Raw genomic sequence first — 25,999 nt, 5'->3', positions numbered from 1 at the left:
GCCCCAGGAAAGGAAGACCAAGAGTCACCTCTGCTTCTGAGGATAAGTTTATCCCAGTCACCAGCCTCAGAAATCTCAGGTTAACAGCAGCTCAGATTAGAGACCAGGTCAATGCCACACAGAGTTCTAGCAGCAGACACATCTCTACAACAACTGTTAAGAGGAGACTTTGTGCAGTAGGCCTTCATGGCAAAATAGCTGCTAGGAAACCACTGCTAAGGACAGGCAACAAGCAGAAGAGACTTGTTTGGGCTAAAAAAACACAAGGAATGGACATTAGACCAGTTGAAATCTGTGCTTTGGTCTGACGAGTCCAAATTTGAGATTTTTGGTTCCAACCACCGTGTCTTTGTGCGATGCAGAAAAGGTGAACGGATGGACTCTACATGCCTGGTTCCCACCGTGAAGCATGAAGGAGGAGGTGTGATGATGTGGGGGTGCTTTACTGGTGACACTGTTGGGGATTTATTCAAAATTGAAGGCATAATGAACCAGCATGGCTACCACAGCATCTTGCAGTGGCATGCTTTTCCATCCGATTTGCGTTTAGTTGAACCATCATTTATTTTTTAACAGGACAATGACCCCAAACACACCTCCAGGTGGTATAAGGGCTATTTGACCAAGAAGGAGAGTGATGGGTGCTACGCCAGATGACCTGGCCTCCACAGCCACCAGACCTGAACCCAATCGAGATGGTTTGGGGTGAGCTGGACCACAGAGTGAAGGCATCTTCAGGAACTCCTTCAAGATTGTTGGAAGACCATTCCCGGTGACTACCTCTTGAAGCTCATCAAGAGAATGCCAAGAGTGTGCAAAGCAGTCATCAAAGCAAAAGGTGGCTACTTTGAAGAACCTAGAATATAAGACATTTTCAGTTGTTTCACACTTTTTTGTTAAGTATATAACTCCGCATGTGTTAATTCATAGTTTTGATGCCTTCAATGTGAATTTACAATTTTCATAGTCATGAAAATACAGAAAAATCTTTAAATGAGAAGGTGTGTCCAAACTTTAGGTCTGTACTGTATATACATACAGTTGGATACCAGTTTATGGTAACAAAGAGGCCTCACAAGGCTTCAGTGGTGCAGTTTATAGAGCAAGAGGTACAAATCTATTAAATTTTATACATTTAATCCAAGAAATTAGGCAGCGTTTATAAAAATGTAAAAAGATATTACAATTGGGACAAGACAATACAGTATATACAATCACATACAAAATAAAAAGGATAAAACAAAAGGAAATTACTATCATTCATGTCACAAGAATGACACAGATCTTTGCGGAGGGGAGTACAATGATTGGAAAATGGTGCAGTTCTAAAACAAACAATCTCCCAGCACTGAACAATGGCAATAATTCCAAATTTGCTTTTAGCAGGTACAAGCCACTCCCCTTGGTGATCTCAGATGGGGGCAGGTAGATTGTAGACTTATCGATTTGGATTGGACAACCCCTTTAAATTATATCTGTCCTGCCTGAGAATTCCCAGGCCAGAGCTATTAATGCCATACTTATTATTATGATTTTAGCTTTCTATAAATAGAAGAAATAGCATATCCAACTTGTCCATGTTTTAGAAATTGAACCTATTTTACTATTACATTTATAACAAGATGTATGGGCAACAGATGAAATACACCCACCAAGCACATACTTATTAGGCAAAAAGAGAAATATTCAAAGATATACGTTTTCCACAATTATACGCATGTTCATTTAAAATAAAGCATATAGATTACACGTTATATACATATATCTCCCAGTGCTTGCATGGGTTTCCTCCAGGCACTCCAATTTCCTCCCAAACTACAAAGACGTACTGATGGGAAATTTAGATTGGGAGTTCCCAAGGGGCAGTAATGATGTCTGTAACCAAACATCCTGCCCTACTTTACTACTTGTCTCAGAAAATCTAAAGGTACCGTCACACTGAACGATATCGCTAGCGATCCGTGACGTTGCAGCGTCCTGGCTAGCGATATCGTTCAGTTTGACACGCAGCAGCGATCAGGATCCTGCTGTGATGTCGTTGGTCGCTGCAGAAAGTCCAGAACTTTGTTTCGTCGCTGGACTCCCTGCAGACATCGCTGAATCGGCGTGTGTGACGCCGATTCAGCGATGTCTTCACTGGTAACCAGGGTAAACATTGGGTTACTAAGCGCAGGGCCGCGCTTAGTAACCCGATGTTTACCCTGGTTACCAGTGTAAAAGTTAAAAAAAAAAAAAAAAACACTCCATACTTACTTTCCACTGTCTGTCCCCGGCGCTGTGCTTTCCTGCACTGGTTGTGAGCGCCGGCCAGCCGGAATGCAGAGCACAGCGGTGACGTCACCGCTCTGCTTTCCGGCCACTGTGCTCACAGTCAGTGCAGGAAAGCACAGCGCCGGGGACAGACAGCGGAAGGTAAGTATGTACTGTTTGTTTTTTTTACTTTTACGATGGTAACCAGGGTAAACATCGGGTTACTAAGCGCGGCCTGGTGTCATGCATTTACCACTATTAAAGGGAGTATGTCAGGAGGATCAACTTTCCTATACAGTCTATATGGGCATGCAGGTCATAAGAAGCTGAATAAAAAGATAATGTGATATCTGCGATCCAATGTATTATACTAGAGATATCCATGTTTTTCTTATATGTAAATTAGCTATTCAGGACTATGGGTCTTCCAGAGAATCTGGCTCCAGAGCTTATTACCAGTGTGATGTGTAATGACCACTCTCTGCTCTCCTGATCTCACTACAGAGCTGTGTGTGATTATGAAGGACAGATCAGCAGGTTCTTCTCAGCTTCAGCTTCCATCTCACAGGCAGACAGTGCAGCAATACAGCAGAGCTGTGAGAGCTGCAGCTGCTAAAGTGTTTAGACAAAGTTCACTTCTGTTGTTCTGTGTCAGATACATGTCCAATGTTGGTGATGTGCCCTTTTACCTAAAATCATCTCTGGAGACACATTCTCATGCAGATCAGTGTCCAGCCCATAGTTCTGAACAGCTCATTTAGATACAAGATAAACATGGTTAACTCTGGAAAAACACATCGGATAACATATCAAGGCATCATTCCTTTGACCTACATGCCCATATAATCAGCTTAGGGATGACCCAACTGATTCCCTTTAAAGTTGACCATAGACAAATCGCAGTAAGCCTAACAACTGTAACTTGGAAACAGCCAACACATTGGTCTATACATGAGACCATTCTAGAGTAGAATGAAAACATACTATTACAAAATTCATTACTGCACATAAAACTGACAAAGTTAATCGAGAAGTAGAATATCTCAATACCTTATTTCTTCTGGGAATTGTGCATTTGTAACTAAAAAACTAGAGATTTCCTTGTGATGAAGTAATTTTAGAAATCTGTTGATCTCAGGATACATTATTGGCTCCCCTACTAAAGACAATGCACAGTGCTTGATGGCCATGCCTTCCTCAAATCGATCAGCCTTCACACCGGGTACCCCTGCAGGAAAGGGAAAACTATTAGCAGAGATAACAACTTATTCTATATTTAATGTCAGGCTTCTGGGTTTTATCTATTGTAGGAAATGAGCTTTCCTACACAGGCTCTGGTCTAGTGCAACTTCTAGGTAACTACCCTGAAAGGAAAATGTCCAAAACATCTCAAACGTGACTAGGTACATCAGCCATCCGACACCCATCAGTTCAAGGTGGCTTGACTGGATTATATGCAACACTCAGGACTACCCATTCTCCTTGTGGAGGTCACGGTGGTACAGAAAAGGTTATGCACTGGGCTTTCTAAATTAAAAGAAAGATTTTAGAAAGCTAGGCTCTCACCACGAAAAAAAAAAAACCTTCCTCAACCATCTTTTTCAACATAAACGTTATATGTCAACTACTGTGCCTAATATGCTTCACAGTGTTCATGTACACTAAATATTGGAATAATGTCCAACATATAACTGATGAACCATAAATTGAGAAAAGCATAAAGTAGTGACACCGATCCATAATCTAGCGCTGGTCTCATTTGCTTTAGCAATTTTTAGTTGTTTGTTTTGTTTTCACAAAATCACTCTTGATATCCGGCCATATGAGAAAAGAATTGTAATCCTCCCCGCCATGTGAGCACTATGGAGTCCCCGATATCTAGAAGTTGTGGTTAGCCAAGTTCCAGCTCCTGCAGCTGATTAACTGCTTTCTGTCTATACAGTGTAAGGGAAGAGAGCAGTTAATCAAAAGCGGGATAAATAGTAGCTTTCGGGACTAAAAGGTGGTTTTCTCTTCTTCATTAACGTGTAAAGCTGGTAAAACAGAAGGATTCTTAACTCATTAGTGTACGGCTGATTGCCTGGGTTACCGACCACTCTCAGAGACCAGTCACCTAGACAAGCGGTGTGCGCTGCTTTCAAGCTCTATGCATCAGCGCCTGCTCATGCCGCTGTGAAGCTTCAGTACCGCTGCGTTTCGCTCATGCTGCCTAGACAAAAGTGTCTGCGCTTGTAGTATGTAAGAAGGCTCAGTCTGCGGAGCGACCATGCTACTGATCCAAAAAGCCAATCTTCAGGAGCGCTCTGCCCCACCACCAAAGAAGCAGCAAGGCGGCAGAGGAGCGGTTCGCTCCCGAGGAAAGAAGATCGGACAAGCCCTTTAAATCAGCTTGTTTATGGTGTGTTAATATTGGATTTTAAAAGAATTTAGTCTCGAAATGTGGCATTATAAAAATGTTGCCTTGCCCCAAGCTGTATATGCAGTAGCGCTAAGTAAACATATTTATCGTCTAGCAAACACACTGATGACCATCAGCAGGTTTAGCAAACTTAATTCAGTACTACATTTATTCCAGATACGTTTTTAAACCAGTTTCAATTTCTCTGCGTGGTCATCTCTACTCTGATTTGTATAGTGGGGAAAAGTATATTCGGCGGGCAGCGGATTCATTTATCTGGAAGTGGTCTCAGGATTGCTCTTTATTCACCTTTTTATTAATTACTTTTGACTATTTAAAAAAAAAAAAATAATAAAGTGAACACGTCAGATTAAGTGTAATGGCTTCTACTTTGTGACAAATTCATTCTTTAATGCCTTAGAAAATAAAGATTGTAATGAAATATAGTACTTAAAGAGTAACCATCGTTTTAGCTTACTCCACAAATCAATATTACACGTGAAAATAAAAAAAACTTTGTAATACAGCTGAATCTGCTTCTTTCTCCTCGTAAACTGATCATTCTTTCTCAAAATTCTCACTTCACAGGTAAAATCTGTCTTCAGTGAATACAGATGTACCCATTACAGAGATAGATGACACTTGGTGCTTGCAAGATTCTATGGAGAACTGTTTCAGAAGCTCTTGCAGCAGAATGTTTGTGTCTACATCCAGATCCACCTCCTACCTCGTCCATAGGATTTTATAATCACCAACTGCCATCTCATTTAACTAACTGGAAAATATCTCTTCACTGAACACAGATTTTACCCATGAGCTGAGCATGGTTGATGAGTGCAGGAAGAGAATGAAGCAGATTTCTCTGATGAGATATCACAAAGTTGCTTATTAGGAGTACTATTGATTTACGAAATAAAATTAAAATCATGATTACTCTTTAAGCATGGCTATTCAAGAGTAGATAATAGAAAGAACGGAATGGAAAATGATAAAATATGTATATCACACAGCTGATGTCTGGTTTGTAGGACAGCAGTGATCTGTTTCAGTGGTCTGCGCAAATCGGACTGTGTACGGATAGGCTGCAGATCTCCTGACCTGAGAGCGACAGCTTCATATATGTCTATGACAATGTGACATGTCGGGAGGGCCACAGCCAGTCTGTGAATTATGCTCCATTCAGACCAAATGGCATTGATATTTGAAGGTGCTTTAAGAAAAAAAAAAAAAGGCCAAGTCAAACACTTGATAGCCAAGCATCCATTCATCAAGTGAACAGTCCGTTCTCAAAGTTAGGCTACGTTGACATTAGCGTTTTGCGGTGCTGCGTCGGTGACGCAACGCACAACGCATGCAAAACGCAACTTTTTGTGACGCATGCGTTCATTTTTTCATGATTTTTTGGTGCATCATGCAGCGTTTTCTGTTGCGCCAAAAAAACGCATGCGTCACAAAACGCAAGACAACGCATGTCCATGCGCCCCCCCATGTTGAATAGAGGGGCGCATGGCGCATGCATAGCCGCGGCTGCGCCCGACGCAGCCCCGCAAAACGCTAATGTGAACGTAGCCTTAAAAGTAAGAAAATGAGTAGGCCTAAGGATCTGAGCAACTTTTACAAATGCCTAATTATGGTGGCATGGTTACTGAATGAAAGCATCTCCAAAGTCTCAGGTGTTGTGGGGTATTCACAAAATGTGGTGGCTAGTACTTATCAAAAGAGGTCAAGTCCAGGAAAGAACAATCGGTGACAAGGTCACGGACATCCAAGGAACATTGATGCCAATGAGGAGTAAGGACTAGTCCATCACATCCAATCCACATAAACACTGTAGAACACACGGCAAGAAAAAATAATTATGGCTATGAGAATGGTGCCCTACCCCACAGTTCATTGCAGCTTGTTGTGTATAAGCTCGCATAGCTGTCACTATGGTCACTCCTGACCACTATTAAAAACCCGTACAATGGGTATCACAACATCAAAATTGGGTCATGGATCATTAACCCCTTTGTGACAGAGCCAATTTTTACAATTCTGACCACTTTCATTTTATGAGGTTATAACTCTGGAACGCTTTAACGGATCCCGCTGATTCAGAGAATGTAATTTCGTGACATATTGCGCTTCATGTTAGTGGTAACACTTCTTCGATGTTACTTGCGATTATTTATGAAAAAAACGGAAATATGGCGAAAATGTCTAAAATTTAGCAATTTTCAAACTTTGCATTTTTATGCCCTTAAATCAGAGAGATATGTCACAAAAATAGTTAATAAATAACATTTACCACATGTCTACTTTACATCAGCACAATTTTTGAAAGAAATTTTTTTTTTGGTTAGGAAGTTATAAGGGTTAAAAGTTGACCAGCAATTTTTCATTTTTACAACACCATTTTCTTTTTTTTAGAGACCACATCACATTTGAAGTCACTTTGAGTGGTCTATATGATAGAAGATACCAAAAAAAGGGACACCATTCTAAAAACTGCACCCGTCAAGGTTCTCAAAACCACATTCAAGAAGTTTATTCACTTTTTACGTGCTTCACAGGAACTGAAACAATGTGGAAGGAAAAAAAATGAACATTTAACTTTTTTTTGCCAACATTTTACTTCAGAACCATTTTTTTTTTTTTTCACAAGTGTAAAAACAAAAATTTGACCATAAATTTTATTGTGCAATTTCTCCTGAATACGCAGATACCCCATATGTGGGGGTAAACCACTGTTTGGGCGCACCGCAGAGCTTGGAAGAGAAGGAGTGCCGTTTGACTTTTTCAATGCAGAATTGGCTGGAATTGAGATCGGACACCATGTCAAGTTAAGAGAGCCCCTGATGTGCCTAAACAGTGGAAACGCTCCACAAGTGACCCCATTTTGGACACTAGACCCCTTAAGGAACTTATCTAGATGTGTGGTGAGCACTTTGAACCCCCAAGTGCTTCACAGAAATTTATAAAGTAGAGCCGGGAAAAAAAAAATCCTTTTTTTCCCCCTCAAAAATGATTTTTTTAGCCTGCAATTTTTTATTTTCTCAAGGGTAACAAGACATTGGACCCCAAAATTTGTTGAACAGTTTGTCCTGAGTATGCGAATATCCCATATGTAGGGGGGGGGAATGTTTGGGCACACATCGGGGCTCGGAAGGGAAGGAGTGCCGCTTGGAATGCAAACTTTGATGGGATAGTCTGCGGGCGTCATGTTGCATTTGCAGAGCCCCTGATGTACCTAAACAGTAGAAACCCCCACAAGTGACCCCATTTTGGAAACTAGACCCCCCAAAGAGCTTATCTAGATGTGTGGTGAGCACTATGAACCCCCAACTGCTTCACAGAAGTTTATAATGTAGAGCCATGAAAATAATTTTCCCACAAAAATTATCTTTTCCCCCCAAATTTTCACTTTCACAAGGGTAACAGGAGAAATTGGACCCCAAAATTTATAGTGCAATTTGTCCTGAGTACACTGATACCCCATGTGTGGGAGGGACCACTGTTTGGATGCACGGCAGAGCTCTAAAGGGAAGGAGCGCCGTTTGGGTATGCAGACTTTGATAGAATGGTCTGGGGGCGTTCTGTTGCGTTTGCAGAGCCCTTGATGTACCTAAACAGTAGAAACCCCCCACAAGTGACCCCATTTTGGAAACTAGCCCCCCCACGGAACTTATCTAGATGTGTGGTGAGAACTTTGAATGCCCAAGTGCTTCACATTAGTTTATAATGCAGAATCGTGAAAATAATTTTTTTTTTCCCCAAAAAAAGATTTTTTAGCCTCCAAGTTTTTATTTTCACAAGGGTAACAGGAGAAATTGGACTCCAAAAGTTGTTGTCTAATTTATCCCGAGTACGCTGATGCCAACACACCCCTAACACTAATCCCAATGCGATCCAAAATCCTAATCACAACCCTAGCGATATAGGGATTTTTGGGTTACTCACCGTAAAATCCTTTTCTCCGAGACGCTCATTGGGGGACACAGGACTGTGGGTGTATGCTTCTGCCGCCAGGAGGCTGACACTAAGTAAACGTGAAAAAAAAGTTAGCTCCTCCTCCATCGTATACACCCTGACACTGGCTACCAGAGACTCCAGTTTGGTGCAAAAGCAGTAGGAGAACAAAACACAAAATATAACAGCATAAATACAGAAAACTTATGTCTAGAAAAGATCCTACTGACTAACAAAAACAGATACAGCCAAAGCAGCCAACAGGCTACCAGGGAGGGAGCTGTGTCCCCCAATGAGCGTCTCGGAGAAAAGGATTTTACGGTGAGTAACACAAAAATCCCTATTTCTCCTTCGCCTCATTGGGGGACACAGGACTGTGGGATGTCCTAAAGCAGTCCCAGGGAGGGAAATTAACTCACTAGTAGTAATTATTCGGATAATGATTCTCTATAAGTGCACCACCGCCGCTTGAAGAATCCTTCTACCCAAACTTGCATCCGCAGAGATCTGGGAGTGTACATTATAATGTTTGGCAAAAGTATGCAGACAAGACCAGGTTGCAGCCCTGCAAACCTGTTCTGCTGAGGCCTGGTGCCGAATCGTCCAGGAAGCCCCCACTGCTCTAGTGGAATGAGCCTTGATTCCAGCCGGAACCATCATGCCCTTGGTGCGATAGGCCTCCTGAATGGTCGCCCGTATCCACCTTGCCAGGGTGGATTTTGAGGCCGCACAACCCTTCCTGCGACCTTCCGGAAGGACAAACAGAGCATCTGTCTGGCGAAAAGGAGCCGTTCGGGAAACGTACCTCCTCAGTGCCCTCACCAGATCCAACATATAGAGAGCTTTTTCTACATGGTGCGTAGGCGCAGGACAAAAAGAGGGCAGAACAATATCCTCATTGATGTGGAATGAGGAAACAACCTTCGGCAAAAAGGACGGTGCTGGTCTGAGCACTACCTTGTCCTGATGAAAATGAAGAAAGGGAGAACGACAGGAGAGGGCTGCCAGCTCTGATACCCGCCTTATGGAGGTTATGGCCACTAAAAATACAACTTTCCAGGAAAGGAGAGTCAAGGAAATATCCTGAAGAGGCTCAAAATGAGCGTCCTGTAAAGTCCTTAAGACCAAATTAAGGTCCCAAGCATCCAAAGGAGTCTTATAAGGAGGAACCTTATGAGCGACACCCTGGAAAAAAGTTTTGACCTGATGATTAGTAGCATTCCTGCGCTGAAAAAAGACAGATAAGGCCGAGATCTGCCGTTTAAGAGTACTTGGCGCAAGCCCGGAATCCAGGCCTGTTTGAAGAAAGGCTAGAATGTTAGGGACGGAAAAACGCAGAGGAGGCAGCCCGCGCTCTCTACACCAAGAAAGGAAAACTTTCCAAGTGTGATGGTAGATTCTGGCCAAAACAGTCTTACGCGCACTTATCATGGTATTAGCTACCTCTTGGGAGAACCCTGCCAGAGTTAAAACCCAAGATTCAATGGCCAGGCCGTCAAACGTAGGACCCCTGAGTTTTGGTGGTAGATCGGCCCTTGCGAAAGAAGATCTGGCCGATCGGGGAGCCGCCATGGAACCCCGGCGAGAAGCTGCACCAGGTCTGCATACCAGGTCAGACGTGGCCAATCCGGAGCGATCAGAATAGCCGGTACTCTCTCTGACTTGATTTTCTTGATTGCTCTCGGGAGCAGAGCCAGAGGCGGGAACAGATAAGGGAAGAGAAATTGGTTCCAAGACAGTGCTAGCGCATCTACCGCGACAGCTTGAGGATCTCGGTACCGAGAGACAAATCTGGGTACCTTGGCATTGCCCTTGGACGCCATTAGATCCATGTCTGGCGTCCCCCAACGATGGCATATCTGCAGAAATACCTCAGGATGGATAGACCATTCCCCAGAAGCTAGACTCTGACGGCTTAGGAAATCTGCCGCCCAGTTCTCTTCGCCCGGAATGTGGACTGCCGAAATCACAGAGTGATTTCTCTCTGCTCAGAACAGAATCTGTTTTACTTCCTGCATGGCTGCCTTGCTGCGGGTGCCCCCCTGGTGATTTATGTAGGCCACAGCTGTGGCGTTGTCCGATTGAATTCGGACAGGGCGACCCAACAGAAGATGGTGGAAATGTTGCAAGGCTAGCCGAACTGTCCGGATCTCTAATAGATTGATGGGGAGGGCTGATTCCTGAGGGGACCAGAGCCCCTGAGCTGTGTGATGGAAGAACACTGCTCCCCAACCCAGGAGACTGGCATCTGTTGTGACCACTAGCCAATTGGTTGGGGGAAAGGCCTTCCCCCTGAGTAGTGATGAGCTGTTTAGCCACCAAGAGAGGGACTGCCTGACCTGGAGAGACAACCGAAATCTGCGGTTGAGGGAGAGAGGATTTCTGTTCCACACTGCTAGGATTGCTTGTTGGAGAGGACGAAGATGAAGCTGCGCAAAAGGAACTGCCTCTATAGTTGCAACCAGCTTTCCTAACACCCTCATGCAAGACTGGATCATATGAGAGTACGGTTGTTGAAGCTTCCACACTTCCTGCCGAAGGGCGAGGACCTTGTCCTGGGGGAGAATTGAAAGGGCTTGAGAGGTGTCGAAGATCATGCCTAAAAATGAGATTCTCCGAGATGGTTGAAGGGATGACTTCCTTAAATTTATTAGCCAACCTAGACGAGAAAGGGTGTCCAGAGTGATGCCGACATTTTCCCTGCAAGATTGAAAAGTCGCCCCTTTGATCAGTAGATCGTCAAGATAAGGCAAGACAACTATGCCCCGGGAGTGCAGAATGGACACTACAGTTGCCATGACTTTTGTGAACACCCTGGGGGCGGAGGCCAGCCCGAAGGGTAAAGCTGTGAACTGGAAGTGCCGATCGTTTAAGGCAAACCGGAGAAATATTTGATGAGGTGGAAAGATGGGGGATATGTAGATAGACATCCTGAATGTCTATTGAGGCCAAAAAACTCTCCCTTTTCTAGCGAGGCAATGACAGACCTGAGCGATTCCATCCGAAAGTGACGAACGCGGACAAACCTGTTTAAAAGTTTTAGATCTAGAATAGGCCTTACTGTTCCGTCCTTTTTGGGGACTACAAAAAGACTGGAATGATAGCCCCGAAACCTTTCCTCCCTTGGAACAGGAGAAATTACTCCGCTGAGATGAAGGGTCTCTATGGAGTTGTACAGGTCTTGTCGGAGGGACTCGGACTTGGGAAGACGGGATGGGAAGAACCGGGGAGGAGGTAGACAGACCAACTCTATCTTGTAACCTGAAGATACGAGCTCCCCCACCCACCGGTCATGGATTACCTGAAGCCAGACCTGGCGAAACAAAAGTAGACGTCCGCCTACTCTGTTGGAGGAACCCCGAGGAGGCCTCCAGTCACTTGGCCGAAAACCTTTGAGTCCTAGATCCTCTGGATCTAGTTGACTGGGAACGCATTCTTCCCCCCTGGTTGGCCGAATAGGGGAACCCGAACGTCTCGGTCCTGATTGGGTCGACCCTGCGCAGCAGAACTCGATGCTGGAGCCCATCTAGCATTGCGAAAGGGTCTGAAACGAGATTGAATTTGGCGGCGAAAAGGCTGTCTAATCCTCAGCTGAGGAAGAAACTTCCCTCCTGTGGAATCCGAAATCAGCTGATCCAGTTTTTCACCGAACAAGCAACCACCCTGATACGGTAGAGTTGTAAGCGATTTTTTAGAGGTAGAGTCAGCCCGCCATGATCTTAGCCAGAGAGCCCTTCTAATAGCAATAGCATTAGCTGCAGCATCAAAAGATGCATTAATCAGATAACTACCAGCCAGAGCTATCTGAGATGACATTTCCGCCAATTCTGTTGACAAATCACTTTTTTGAAGAACCTTTGTTAAAGACTCTGACCAAGACATCATAGCCTTAGTAACCCAGGTTGCCGCGAAAGAAGGGAAAAGCGCTGAACTTGAAGCCTCGAAAACGGAGCGAGCCAAGCTTTCAATAAGACGATCCGTAGGATCCTTAATTGCCAAGCCATTAGGGAGAGATAGCAATGTGTTAGAGGCTAAACGGGACACCGGAGGATCCACAGCAGTATTTTCCGCCCAATTACTACAAAGTTCAGTAGCAAAGGGATACCTAGCTTTCAGAGCCCTATGCCCTGAAAAGCGTTTGTCCGGGTGCTCTCGGTTACGGCGAATCAGGTCCTCAAATTCCGGATGAGAGGAGAATGCCCTATTGGCCCGTTTTGCCCACTTAAACGAGACCTTATGATCCGAGGATGAGGCGTGCTCGTCCTCTATCCCCAGGGATTGATTGACAGCCTCAATGAGGCTATCTACTGACTCCTGAAATCCAGGACTCTCAAAATTAAGGGACCCTTCAGACTCAGTCTGTCTCAACTTCCCCGCTCTCTGCAGGGGAAGGAGAACGAGATACAGAGCTCCAGGATGCGCAAGCACCTGAGGGCCTGGGTGACGCAGTGCAAATCCGCTTTCCACGCGTCTGTCTAGTGCGAGCGCGGCCCCTGCAGGCCGAAGGCTCCTGAGACCCCGAGGCCCTCTCCGAGACAGATGGACTGCTGGCCCTAACTGCCGGGGTCTGAAGGGATTTGATTGCTTCAGTAAGGGACGCCACAGATTGCGACAAGGACGTGACCCATTCCGGCGGAGCTGCCCCAGAATCCTGAGGGGCAGGAGCCGGAGGGATTGCTGAAGAGCTGGCAGGGGGGGGGGATGGGGGGGCTCCTGGGCGCGTTCAGAGTCACGGGCCTCTCAGCGGCGATTACTCTGGGCGTGCGGGAATGGGGCACGACAATCTACACAACCGGTAAATAGAACCGTGTGAGACTTAACTCTTCTAGACATAGCGATCCGTAAATTCTATACCCAGGGCAACACTGGAGAGCCCCTGCCGACGCAAGATGCCAGCAGCGTCAGGTAAAGCCTAAAGCACCCTGTCAGGAGCCCCCCAGTTAGATGCCAGCAGAGCGAGGGGGGAAGCAAAAAGACGGTGCAGGAACCCTATCTCCATTATCTAGGATAAGGAGAGGGACCGTCCACCACCCCATCCATCACCGCAGCAGAGCAGGGGTGTAAAAATCCGGGGGGAAACACTGACGTCTAGGGGCACCTGTACAGCCCAGGGTCTCAATACCTTAGGGTGATCAGGGCCAAGTCTGGTGAAGAATCCCACGTAGCGGGAAAGGATACGTGGATATGGAATCACACGTGCTTGCCCGTTGATGGTTTGGGGAGATCGGACCCTCAAAATGATCCGTCGCCCCTTCAATTCATAGCGATGAAAATGGAGTCCAAAGGAACAGGACTCAGAGGTGTGCCTCCTTGAGACACTAAGCATAAACTGGAGTATCTGGTAGCCAGTGTCAGGGTGTATACGATGGAGGAGGAGCTAACTTTTTTTCACGTTTACTTAGTGTCAGCCTCCTGGCAGCAGAAGCATACACCCACAGTCCTGTGTCCCCCAATGAGGCGAAGGAGAAAATCACAATCCTAACCCCAAAACAACCCTAATCCCAACCCTAACCAAAACCCTAAATCCAAAACACCCCTAATCCTAATCTCAAGCCTAACCTCAAACCTAACCCTAATCCCAATACACCCCTAACCCTAATCCCAACCCTAACCTTAACCCTAATCCCAAACGTAACTCTAACCGTAACCCCAACTCTAACCCTAACCCTAACTTTAGCAGCAACCCTAGCCCTAACTTTAGCCCCAACCCTAACCCTAGCCTTAACCCTAGCCTTAACCCTAGCCCTAACCCTAGCCCTAACCCTAACACTAACTTCAGCCCCAACCCTAACCCTAGCTTTGGCCCAACTCCTCTAGCTGCCGGCAGATCATGGCGGGTGCACTGCGCATGCGCCTGCCATTTTCTTACCGGATGAAGAAGCCAGGAGGGGACGCAGGAGGACCCAGGGACACCGGTAAGTATAACCGGGTCCCCGAATCCCCCTATTTCTCTGTCCACTGATGTGTGATCACATCAGAGTACAGAGAATGACACATCGCTTTTTTTTTTTTTTTGCGGCCGCCGGTAAAGTTAATTACCGGCGATCGCAAAACATGAGTCGATAAAAAACCGACCCCGAGCATGTTCTTTGGGGTCTCGGCTATCTCCGGCAACCGAGACACCAGAGAAAATCGACTCTGGGGGGCGCTATACACTTTTTCCACAGCAGTTAATTAACGGCGCTGTGGTTTAAGTACCATTAACTGCCGCCGTTAAATGGCATATCGGCGGTCGCTAAGGGGTTAAGTGCAGACAACGATGTAGTCTCTATTCGAGTGAATCAGGCTGATTATGCAAATTACACGCTTATGAAACTCTGATCAGAGTCGGAGCATAGTGTTGACCAACTTTCTAAGATTTTTTTTCTCCGTCTCCATTTTCTCCACTTTTGTCAGCCATGGGACGGCACTCTGATATCAAAGTGCAATTCAATGGTTTCCACGGCTTCATTGACTGATATCTCCAACTGGCATCCCATATGAGTTTTCATTCAGTGGCCATTTCACATAGCCCACTAGACTCCTAAGCATAGAACAAAGATTGAATTTTATAAGACAGGTTTAAACTTTTCAACATAACTATTAATCTGCTCAGTGCCTCTTCCTCTATTGCATCCTACAGTACATGTAATTGTACTGCATTTTCAAGGAGACAAGATCATAGTAAATTGAAAATGATCAAGGGATTGTAACCTCTCTCTTTGAAGATATACTCTATGTCACATGTGCTACAACTATCATATAGGACATATTGGAAATTATCTGACTACATTTCATGAACATATATATATATATCTCATAGAACAGACATGTTCCTTTAAAGGATTAGTCCAAAACAAATATCCAAAAAGTCTCTTCTAATGCTTGACACATTCTTTCCTTACAATGCACACTGACAGTGCGCTCAGTTGCCAGCTTGTTGTATAGTACAGCCAGCAAGGGAGGGCACAGTCACTATGAAGTAAGAATATTGCACAGTGACAATGGAGCTTCTACTAAGCATATGACGGAAGAGATAACCAACACATACATGCTCAGTAGAACAAGAACTAGCCCAGCTTCTGAATTGAACGTCACTGATAACGATTCGTTTCAGGGTGGAGACAGAGGCTACACAAGTGATATCAGCTGATGCCCCCTGAAGATGTCCTGTTTGATTACCCCAACATGCACTGATGATTCTCAAACGAAATGTCATCAAAATGGTAGGGACTTTTCATTAAAGTATATTTTAAAAGCTATTCAATTATTACAATAAATAGACATGGAAATCAATATTAGTTTTGGACCACCTCGAAGAAAAAAGCAAAATAAAAAAATAAAAAAAAAGATTCCACTTTCCCATTTGATTTTATTCAAATTTTAGTACTCCCTGTCGAAAAAACAATATCCCATCGTTTAATTAGAGGAAACATTTATGGTTGACAATAAAATTGCCCTTGAAAATAAAGTAACCTCACTCATAGTAACTTATGAGAACCTCAAATCATTTAGTAAAATTTCATATTATAAAATAGACTAAATCCCAGGTCTAAACATCTCATCTGAAACCAAAATTGACCTTCAAAAGTCCTTTCCTCTTGAAAGAATGTATTTAATATTTAGCAATACAATGTACATCCTCCTGCAAGCTGAAGATTAACTATCATTTAAAACCTCTATCAAATTACAAAAAAAAAAAAAAGGAGTTGGATGCCTTAATCAGGTAGGAGCTTGGCATGGTAATAGGACATTACATAAAAATCATCTAATATTTACGCTCTCCAACAATACCTATACCAAAATACATCATAATTACACTCCCAAATTAAATAGAAACCAATGAAAAGGAACATGCTGGGAAGGTACTTATTGAAAGTAGTAAAAAATTAGATTAATGAAATTTACCGTAACAATGAAAAAAAAAAGTTGAATAAAAAAGGGGAATAAAGGATAAAATATCCAACATGGTAATAGCAGATACACAAATGGTGGATGAGCAACAAACAATAAATAAAATACATATAAAGTCGGCGAAATAAGCATTGAACACGTCCTCCATTTTCCAAGTACCGTAAATATATTTCTTACAATGCAATTAACACGAAAGGCTCACCAGATATCAGTAACAACTTGTCCAATCCATATAAGACAAAAAACAAAATCAAAACAATAGATGTCCATAAATTAAGTCACATGTAACAATGAGAAATGGCACGAGAAAAAAAAGTACTGAACACATGAAGACAGAAGTGTAAAAAGCCATGTAACGGCATGACACCAGCTGAAATTATCAATAAATAAAAAGCAATCTTGACACTTAACGATAAATTATATCAGCTTGTTCAACTGACAGCCTATAAAAAGGTGTCACACAAGAAACATCTCATGATGGGCAGAACCAGTAAGCTGTCTCAGAACCTTCACAACCTTATTGCTGCACAGCATATGGATAGCATTGGTTACAGAAGAATTTCTAAACTACTGAAGGTGCCAGTGAGCGAGTTGGGGCCATAATTTGGAAGTGGAAAAAACTATTTCACCATAAACCAGCCACAACCAGGTGCTCTTCAGATTATTTCATCAGGCATAAGAGTGAAAATAATTATCAGAAGAGTTGTCCAAGAGTCGAAGATCACCTGCAGAGAGCTACAGAAAGAAGGTACAAACGTTTGAAAGAAAACGAGAAGTAATGCACTCAACCTCCATGCACACTACCTCACTCAAGACTGCAGTGCTGAACAAAAAACAAGTCCAAGTGCATTTAAGTTTGCTCAACAACATTTAGACTAGCCTGGGAAATGCTGAGAGAATTAAGTCTGGACGGATGAGACCAAAATTGAACTCTTTAGATGCAGTAATACACATCATGCTTGGAGGCCAAAAGGCACTGCACATCACCCCAAATATACCATACCAACAGTGACCTTTAGAGGTGGGAAACATGACGTGGGCCTGTTTTTCAGCATACAGCACTGGCAAATGTCATAATTGAATGAAAGATGAATGGACAACTATACAAAGACATTCTTGATAAAAATCTGCTATCATCTACCAGAATGATGAAGATGAAATGAGAGTGGACATTACAGAAAGATAATATTCCCAAACACACAGCCAATGAAACTCTCAATTGGTTTCAGAGAAAGAAATCAAAGCTGCTAGAATGGCCGAGCCAATTACCAGGCGTGACTACAGTAGAACATTTATGGAAGGAACTAAAGCTCAGAGTACATAGAAGGAGCCCACAGAACCTTTAGATCATTGTTCGTTCGGTTCAGAGAACACGGTCATTCCATTATTACTAGCAAAGGATCTCCTAAATTAATTAAACATATATAAGGTCATCACAATGCGGATCCCAATACCCTCCGGTTTGCAGGCTTAGAGCATGTAAAATATCCCATACAATGAAGTGACTAGAATCGATTATTATTGAAAAAGGGTGCTAGATGGATTTTACATACAGATGTCCAAGGTCTTTTGGGGCTTAATGATAAACTTCACATGTCTGTTGTTAAAAAGATTGTTTTTCTGTGTCATGACATGTGTGATGTTACCACCCATGAAAAAGGGAGAACACACTATTTTTAACATGGCCCCGTGGTAGCTCCAAACAGACGCAGAACTGCTGTAGTCCACCACCTGTTGCCCGCCATGCCTCCTCTTTTTACTTACTTTCCGCTGAAGTTTGGCCACATAACACAGAATAAAGGACATGTTTAAACTGCAAGGATTTAGTGAGTGCGACTTTTCTTTTCTTTAAATTTTGTGTGTTGAAAATGTTCAGTAAAAATAATCTGAATTGGAGAAAAAAAAAAAGAAAGTTTTCTGCAGATCTACGAGTTGTCTAAATGCTGAGCTCTGTATAATCCCGCCCACACTACTGATTGGCAGTATATGCACAGTGTAAACAGAAATCTACCAATCAGTAGTGGGGGCGTGGTTGGGCTACCAGGCAGCAGGCCAACTAGTCATCTCTCTAGTGAATGTGCAACTGATAAAACAATGGTTTCATAAAAACTACAGCAAGTGACACATTGCTGGAATCAGGACCTCTTCCCCTACATTATGCGGTTCTCAAATTATACAGAAAAAAAATGGAAACAGATTCCCTTTACATAAGGAAACAAAATGCTTAAAAAAAATCTAAAAGAAAAAAAAATGTTCAAAAACAGTATCTCAAAAATATAAAAAATTATCAAGCCATTGCCCAGTTGCAGTTGCAAATAAACTATTAAGAAACAGATGGAACATTGGCCTTACAGTTCAGTCAGTGTCTGCAGGACCTAGACAAAGAAGCATTGCTAAACTAGACTGGGAATAAAGAGCAGGCTAAAGTAACAAATGGAGTAAGTAGGTTCAATCTATTCTAAAGTGTTCTGCAACCAGTCCGAGTGTCTAGTCAATAGGATAGTGTTCATCTGTTACACTAACGTACGTCTGCCTGACAATTATTAATACCTCTAACAGGCTGGAAGAGCCCCTCAGGAAGCACGTTCTCCAATTTCACAAGCCAGATCCATTCTTTATGGCTGTACAGTCATGCCATTGCAGATTTGTGGCTTCGCACCGTCATCAGCAACTCCAAGGAGATTTCTCCATGCTACTTTTACAAGCAACGCTTGTGCATGCAAAGCAGGCTCCGTAATGAACACCATTTACATCATTCAATAATCCCTACCATTAGCTGCAAAATGTAATCAGTTTAGCGAGTTTCTCTTTACATTTTCCAGCAGAATTAGTTAAGTTTAAATGAGTTTATAATATAAATAAGTAATGACATTTCTATGATCTAAGACTTAGGGGGTGATCATATGACCTAAAACAACATTAATATAAAACTACCCTTATATTTGCGTCAATTAAATTTTGCATGAAAAGGTAATAACTCCAAGCCTTTGGAGAAAATTCAGGACAAGCTTTCAGAGCCAGGAGGCCGTCCGGCACCTGCTGAAATCTGTGTACTACATTCCCCCTCCTTAGCGTGCTCTGCCCGCCTGGTGGGGTTCATACACTTCTATGGCCCTTATCAAGTCATTTACATATATGAAAAACTGAGCATGCATTGTAAAAAGCGTTATCTAATGATTTCTACAGGCTCCGCTGACTTTACATGGAGTCTGCCAGTAGGACCAACCCTCCTAAGCCATCTATATGGGCATGTAAATCATAGGAAGCTGAATAATATGAGACCTTATCTGTGATCCGAAGTTCCATACCAGAGATAGCCACCTTTTTCTTAGTATGAATAATCAGCGTGAGACATGTAGATCAAGAGAGCAGAACGCCCGTTATTCCATGTCTTACACTAGTAACATCCGCTTTCAATTAAAAAAAAAAAATCTTATTCCAAATATATGCAAAGCCACTCCTTGCATTTGATCCTTAATAATTATGGATCTCTTAACAGGAAAATCAGGCTCTCAACTCCCTTCAGAAACTTGCCGATTTACTCCTTGGTGTACAAAAATAGATGTATGAGCAAAAACAAGATCAGCTCACTCACTAAAAACCTTCACGTGAAAGATGAGGAAATTCAAACTCTACAGGAAGTTACAAAACGTTATCTCCCAGACATTTCTACCTCAGCACCTGATCCGCCAATTCTTAAACTATCTATGAACACAAAAAGAAAGGAAAAAACGATAGCCAAAATAAATAAGAACCTAACCCAAACTCAGGAGATCCCAGATTTCATTAAAAAAATGGGAATTAGAACTAAACACAAAAACATCCACTTCCTAACATCTTCAGTGAGATTCCAAGAACTTAACTATAAAATCATATCAAGATGGCATAGAACACCTGACATATTGAATAAAATAGACAGCTCCCCTCTTTGATGGAGATGCACCAAAGAGAAGGGTTCTCCGTCTCACATTTGGTTGGAATGCACAAAAATTTAAAGTTTCTGGGAGAGAGTTAGAGAGCATATAAAGAAAACCTTAAACGGAGACATCCCATTAACGCCAAGTTTCATTCTATTCAATCTGGATCCTTCAAATTTACACTTTGAAAAAGGCTCCCTGATATCTCACATGGTCAGCGCAGCTAAGACTGGTTTCACATTTGTGTTTTTTGCCGCTGTGTTTTACTGCAAAAAAGCATGCGTTTTTCCTATACTTAACATTAAAAACGCATGCTTTTTTGCATGCGTTTTGCCGACGCATGCGTCGTTTCTATGCATGCGTTTTGTTGCAGAAATGCAACATGTAGTAATTTCTAGCGGCGTTTTTTTGCCGCAAAAAAAAAAACATATTGCTGTCTATGTAAACGCATGCGTTCAAGCACATGCGTTTGCATGTGTTTTTAAACGCATGTGTTTCAATAGAAAAACACAAGAATACACACTGATAAGCCAACCCCCAACCCTAACCATAAGAGATCCTAACCCTAAGGGTTAGGGTTAGGATCCCTAGGGTTAGGGTTAGGATCCCTAGGGTTTGGGTTAGGATCCCTTAGGGTTAGGATCCCTAGGGTTACTAGGAATCCTAACCCTAACCCTAGCTATTTCTGTTTATAGTGGGTTTTCTTGTTGATTTTGATGATTGGCAGCTGTCACACACTTCTCATCATGCATTTCAAAAACGCAAACGCAGGTAAAAACGCATGTAAACACGTCAAAACGCCACGTTTGTATTAAAACATGCAAAAACGCATGCGTCTAAAAAACACAGAGTTTAAACGCGTTTTTTCACCAAATGCGTTTGTGTTAAAAACGCTGCGTTTTTAAACGCAACTGTGAAACCAGCCTTACATAACTATCGCAAGACATTGGAAAGATGTAGAGACCCCTACTAGTACTTGCAAAGAATGGATAAAATAATCCAACCAAATTGGCATATAAGAGAAAATAAGACTTTCAGGATCTAAAAACCTAAAGACTCTCATTGCATGGATAGCGTGGTTGAATGCCTCAGAGGATCACCAAATAAGCACAGCCGGTAATCCTTAATTTCTGTCTCCCTACAAATTTCTTTAGTTATTCCCTTTTTTCTTTACATATAGCCTGTTCTGTAACGTTGATGCCTTGATTTGAGTCTGATGTCCCAAATCGCTTAGTTAATCTCTATATTTTAAGCAGGATTTTCTGACTACATACCCTTCCCACCACTGCCCCTTGTTTTTTTAACCCCTTACCGGCATCGGACGTACTATACCGTCCGATGCCGGCTCCCCTGCTTTGATGCAGGGCTCCGCGGTGAGCCCGCACCAAAGCCGGGACATGTCAGCTGTTTTGAACAGCTGACATGTGCCCGTAATAGGCGCGGGCAGAATCGCGATCTGCCCGCACCTATTAACTAGTTAAATGCCGCTGTCAAACGCAGACAGCGGCATTTAACTACCGCTTCCGGCCGGGCGGCCGGAAATGACGTCATCGCCGACCCCCGTCACATGATCGGGGGTCGGCGATGCTTGTGAATGGTAACCATAGAGGTCCTTGAGACCTCTATGGTTACTGATTGCCCGTCGCTGTGAGCGCCACCCTGTGGTCGGCGCTCACAGCACACGTGCAATTCTGCTACATAGCAGCGATCAGCAGATCGCTGCTATGTAGCAGAGCCGATCGGGTTGTGCCTGCTTCTAGCCTCTCATGGAGGCTATTGAAGCATGGCAAAAGTTAAAAAAAAAAGTTTAAAAAAATGTGAAAAAAATAAAAAAAACATAAAAGTTTAAATCACCCCCCTTTCGCCCCAATCAAAATAAATCAATAAAAAAAATATCAAATCTACGCATATTTGGTATCGCCGCGCTCAGAATCGCCCGATCTATCAAATAAAAAAAAGTATTAACCTGATCGCTAAACAGCGTAGCGGGAAAAAAACTCGAAACGCCAGAATTACCTTTTTTTGGTCGCCGCGACATTGCATTAAAATGCAATAATGGGCGATCAAAAGAACGTATCTGCACCGAAATGCTATCATTAAAAACGTCATCTCGGCACGCAAAACATAAGCCCTCAACCGACCCCAGATGATGAAAAATGGAGACGCTACGAGTATCGGAAAATGGCGCAATTTTTTTTTTTTTTATTATTTTTTTTTAGCAAAGTTTGGAAATTTTTTTCACCACTTAGATAAAAAATAACCTAGTCATGTTTGGTGTCTATGAACTCGTAATGACCTGCAGAATCATAATGTCAAGTCATTTTTAGCATTTAGTGAACCTAGCAAAAAAGCCAAACAAAAAACCAATGTGGGATTGCACTTTTTTTGCAATTTCACCGCACTTGGAATTTTTTTCCCGTTTTCTAGTACACGACATGCTAAAACCAATGATGTCGTTCAAAAGTACAACTCGTCCTGCAAAAAATAAGCCCTCACATGGCCAAATTGATGGAAAAATAAAAAAGTTATGGCTCTGGGAAGGAGGGGAGCGAAAAACGAACACGGAAAAACGAAAAATCCCCCGGTCATGAAGGGGTTTTAAATTCTTCTTTCAACCATTTTGGTTTGGAAATCTGCAGCCTTGTAATGTTATCATTGTGGTTTATTACGATTGTTTGTTTTTTGTTTGTTTGTTATTCTATTCTTTTATTATTTCCGGAAAATATTTACCCTTTTTTGCTTTCCTGTTATATTACTGACATTTTCTATATAAACAATATATACAAAAAAAAAAAAAAATAAATAAAGCTCCTTAGGCAGATTCCCAAGGAAATCAGTATCTGACCGATAGATCTTAACAGCTCATTTGCATACAAGAAAAACATGGATATCAATGGAATAAGACATCAGATCGCAGATGTCAAGGTCTCATTTTATTAGGCTTCCTATGACCTTGATGCCCCTATAGACTACTTAGGAGGGTTGATCCTACTGACAGATCTACTTTTATATAAACCCTTATAAGTCTGTGAAAGGCTGAGCAAAAGTTAGGCCGTGGCCAAGCGCAGAGTTGGAACGTGACACCTGTTATGCGACCAAAGTTCACGAGATGTCGTTGCTACATTGCAGCTGAATGGGGTAATATTGTGACCCTGAGAGTACTGCAACTGTGACAAACCAGAACGCAAGAAGTCCAACCAAGTGGGATTTTTATTGCGACTTTCTTTTCTTAGTACACTCAAGGTTACAATTTCACGCCACTGACTTGCATTGCGACGAAGCAGTGATACCTTATGAGCTTGGGTTATGTGACAGGTGTCACTGTAAGTGTAAACTTCTAATAGCAAATACGTATAGTAGGAAAAAGGTATAAGTCATATAGAAAATGCCCTAACGTTTAAAATAAATATACTTTATTATTAAAACCAAGGCAAACTGCCGTGTACAAAAGAAAACCAACACAAAAAAAAACAAACAAAAAAGGTGCTCAAAACAACAAAAATACTAATGGGGAAAAAAACTAGACAGCCCTAGCTACGGCACCTAGATATGCCCCTGCCTAGCTGCGGAGGTTGGCACCCTAGGGGGGAGCATTGTGGCGCCCCCGCTCCACGACGGCTATCCCTATTGGCCCTGATAAATCCTACCGCCGCTAGTGAGCTCCTCTACCCACAAGCTAAAGGATCCTCTAGCACTAAACAGAGGACTGCCTATGCTACGGAAAATCTAGAACCCCAAGAATAAAAACATTGTATGAACACATAGGCGTATATAAATGAGGGAAACAAATAACACCGCCCTATAGGGGATCACTCATGTATCAGCCTCAGTGATCTAGGTATCACTTTGATAAGTGTCCCAAAAAATGGAGCAAGGGTCACAGACTCGCCTGTATATAGCACATAAATGTATGCAGACCAGGACAATGTACACTTCTGATTAGATACATGTGTCATTAAGTGTAATACAGGACAAGTATAACACATCATTAATTTAGATCCCCTGCAAAGACCAATCTGGTCCTGATACCAAAAGATCACCTTGCATAAATGCCAAAATATATGGGATATATAAATAGATACTCATCTCCCAGTGTGTCAGCGGTGGTTCCCTATACGCCCTTAATACATAGCGCGCCTCTACGCGTTTCGCCCATAGGGGCTCCTCAGGAGGCCTGATGCAACGATAATGTGTGTCATATCTGATGGTAAGCAATCTGTCATAAGGCACATACCTGCTCTTATAGTTCCCGCCATCTCCAACACAGGAGAAGCTCCCCCTCCTCATTTCCTTTAGCGTTCAGCGCCATAGTCTGCGCATGTCCGCCCTGGGCCGCATGTGGAGCGCAAACAGAGCCTGAATGCTCCTCTACAGAGCGTCCCCAACTTATCATTACATAGTAACATAGTAACATAGTAACATAGTTAGTAAGGCCGAAAAAAGACATTTGTCCATCCAGTTCAGCCTATATTCCATCATAATAAATACCCAGATCTACGTCCTTCTACAGAACCTAATAATTGTATGATACAATATTGTTCTGCTCCAGGAAGACATCCAGGCCTCTCTTGAACCCCTCGACTGAGTTCGCCATCACCACCTCCTCAGGCAAGCAATTCCAGATTCTCACTGCCCTAACAGTAAAGAATCCTCTTCTATGTTGGTGGAAAAACCTTCTCTCCTCCAGACGCAAAGAATGCCCCCTTGTGCCCGTCACCTTCCTTGGTATAAACAGATCCTCAGCGAGATATTTGTATTGTCCCCTTATATACTTATACATGGTTATTAGATCGCCCCTCAGTCGTCTTTTTTCTAGACTAAATAATCCTAATTTCGCTAATCTATCTGGGTATTTTAGTTCTCCCATCCCCTTGGACATTGCGCATGTCCACCCTGGACCGCGCACTACTCACAGTAGTCCGGCCTCTGATGACGTCCATCCATTGCTGCTTCCGGTCCCCCGACTCTACATGCAGCGACACGATCTGCGCATGTCTGCCGTGGAACGCAAACAGAGCCAGAGCGCATGCCCACCCTAGACCCCGCCCCGCTCACAGTGATCCACTCTCTGACGTCAATCCATGCCAGACAGAGGGCGCTTCATATAGGATATCACTGCGCATGTCGCCTCTACTCACAATCGCCCTGGCAACAGTATCCTGTGAGGAGCGGCCAGATAAGCCGGGCATCACAGGATGCGCATGTCGCCTCTATTCACAATATGGCAACAGTATCCAGTGGGGAGCGGCCAGACAAGCCGGGCATGACAACCCGCGCATTTCACCTTCCCAATACTCAGCTGCCTTAGCAACAATAAAACTATAGGACCCGCGGGCAGCCACCCACCATCTTAAGTCCCAGGCAGCCATATAAGGCATATAGAATATAGGAATACTGCAGAGCGGCCGAAAAAACCTGGATACACATATCATCATATCACTCATGTTTGCCATGGAACCAGCCCACCGAGCCATACTTGTTAACACATCATCGGCTTATTAGTTATTGCTGAGTCCCAGAAGCTATAGACAAAAGGCACATATACCAGTGCCGGATATACCGACAGATAAAGGGCCGAGCGGCCCACTTG

General features: G+C 43.2%; 1 protein-coding gene across 1 annotated transcript in view; it reads right to left on the bottom strand.

Moving 5' to 3' along the window:
- LOC138670246 (S-adenosyl-L-methionine-dependent tRNA 4-demethylwyosine synthase TYW1-like) overlaps positions 1-25,999 on the bottom strand; it is a 348,450-nt gene that overhangs the window by 181,123 nt on the left and 141,328 nt on the right. Inside the window, exon 12 of the mRNA XM_069757420.1 lies at positions 3,301-3,478. Coding sequence (XP_069613521.1) covers positions 3,301-3,478 — 178 coding nt within the window. The remainder of the gene's footprint in view (positions 1-3,300; positions 3,479-25,999) is intronic.

The sequence above is a fragment of the Ranitomeya imitator genome, chromosome 3, assembly GCF_032444005.1.
Source record: "Ranitomeya imitator isolate aRanImi1 chromosome 3, aRanImi1.pri, whole genome shotgun sequence".
In the NCBI taxonomy this organism is placed as follows: Eukaryota; Metazoa; Chordata; class Amphibia; order Anura; family Dendrobatidae; genus Ranitomeya; species Ranitomeya imitator.
This window is presented reverse-complemented; position numbering and strand designations above follow the sequence as displayed.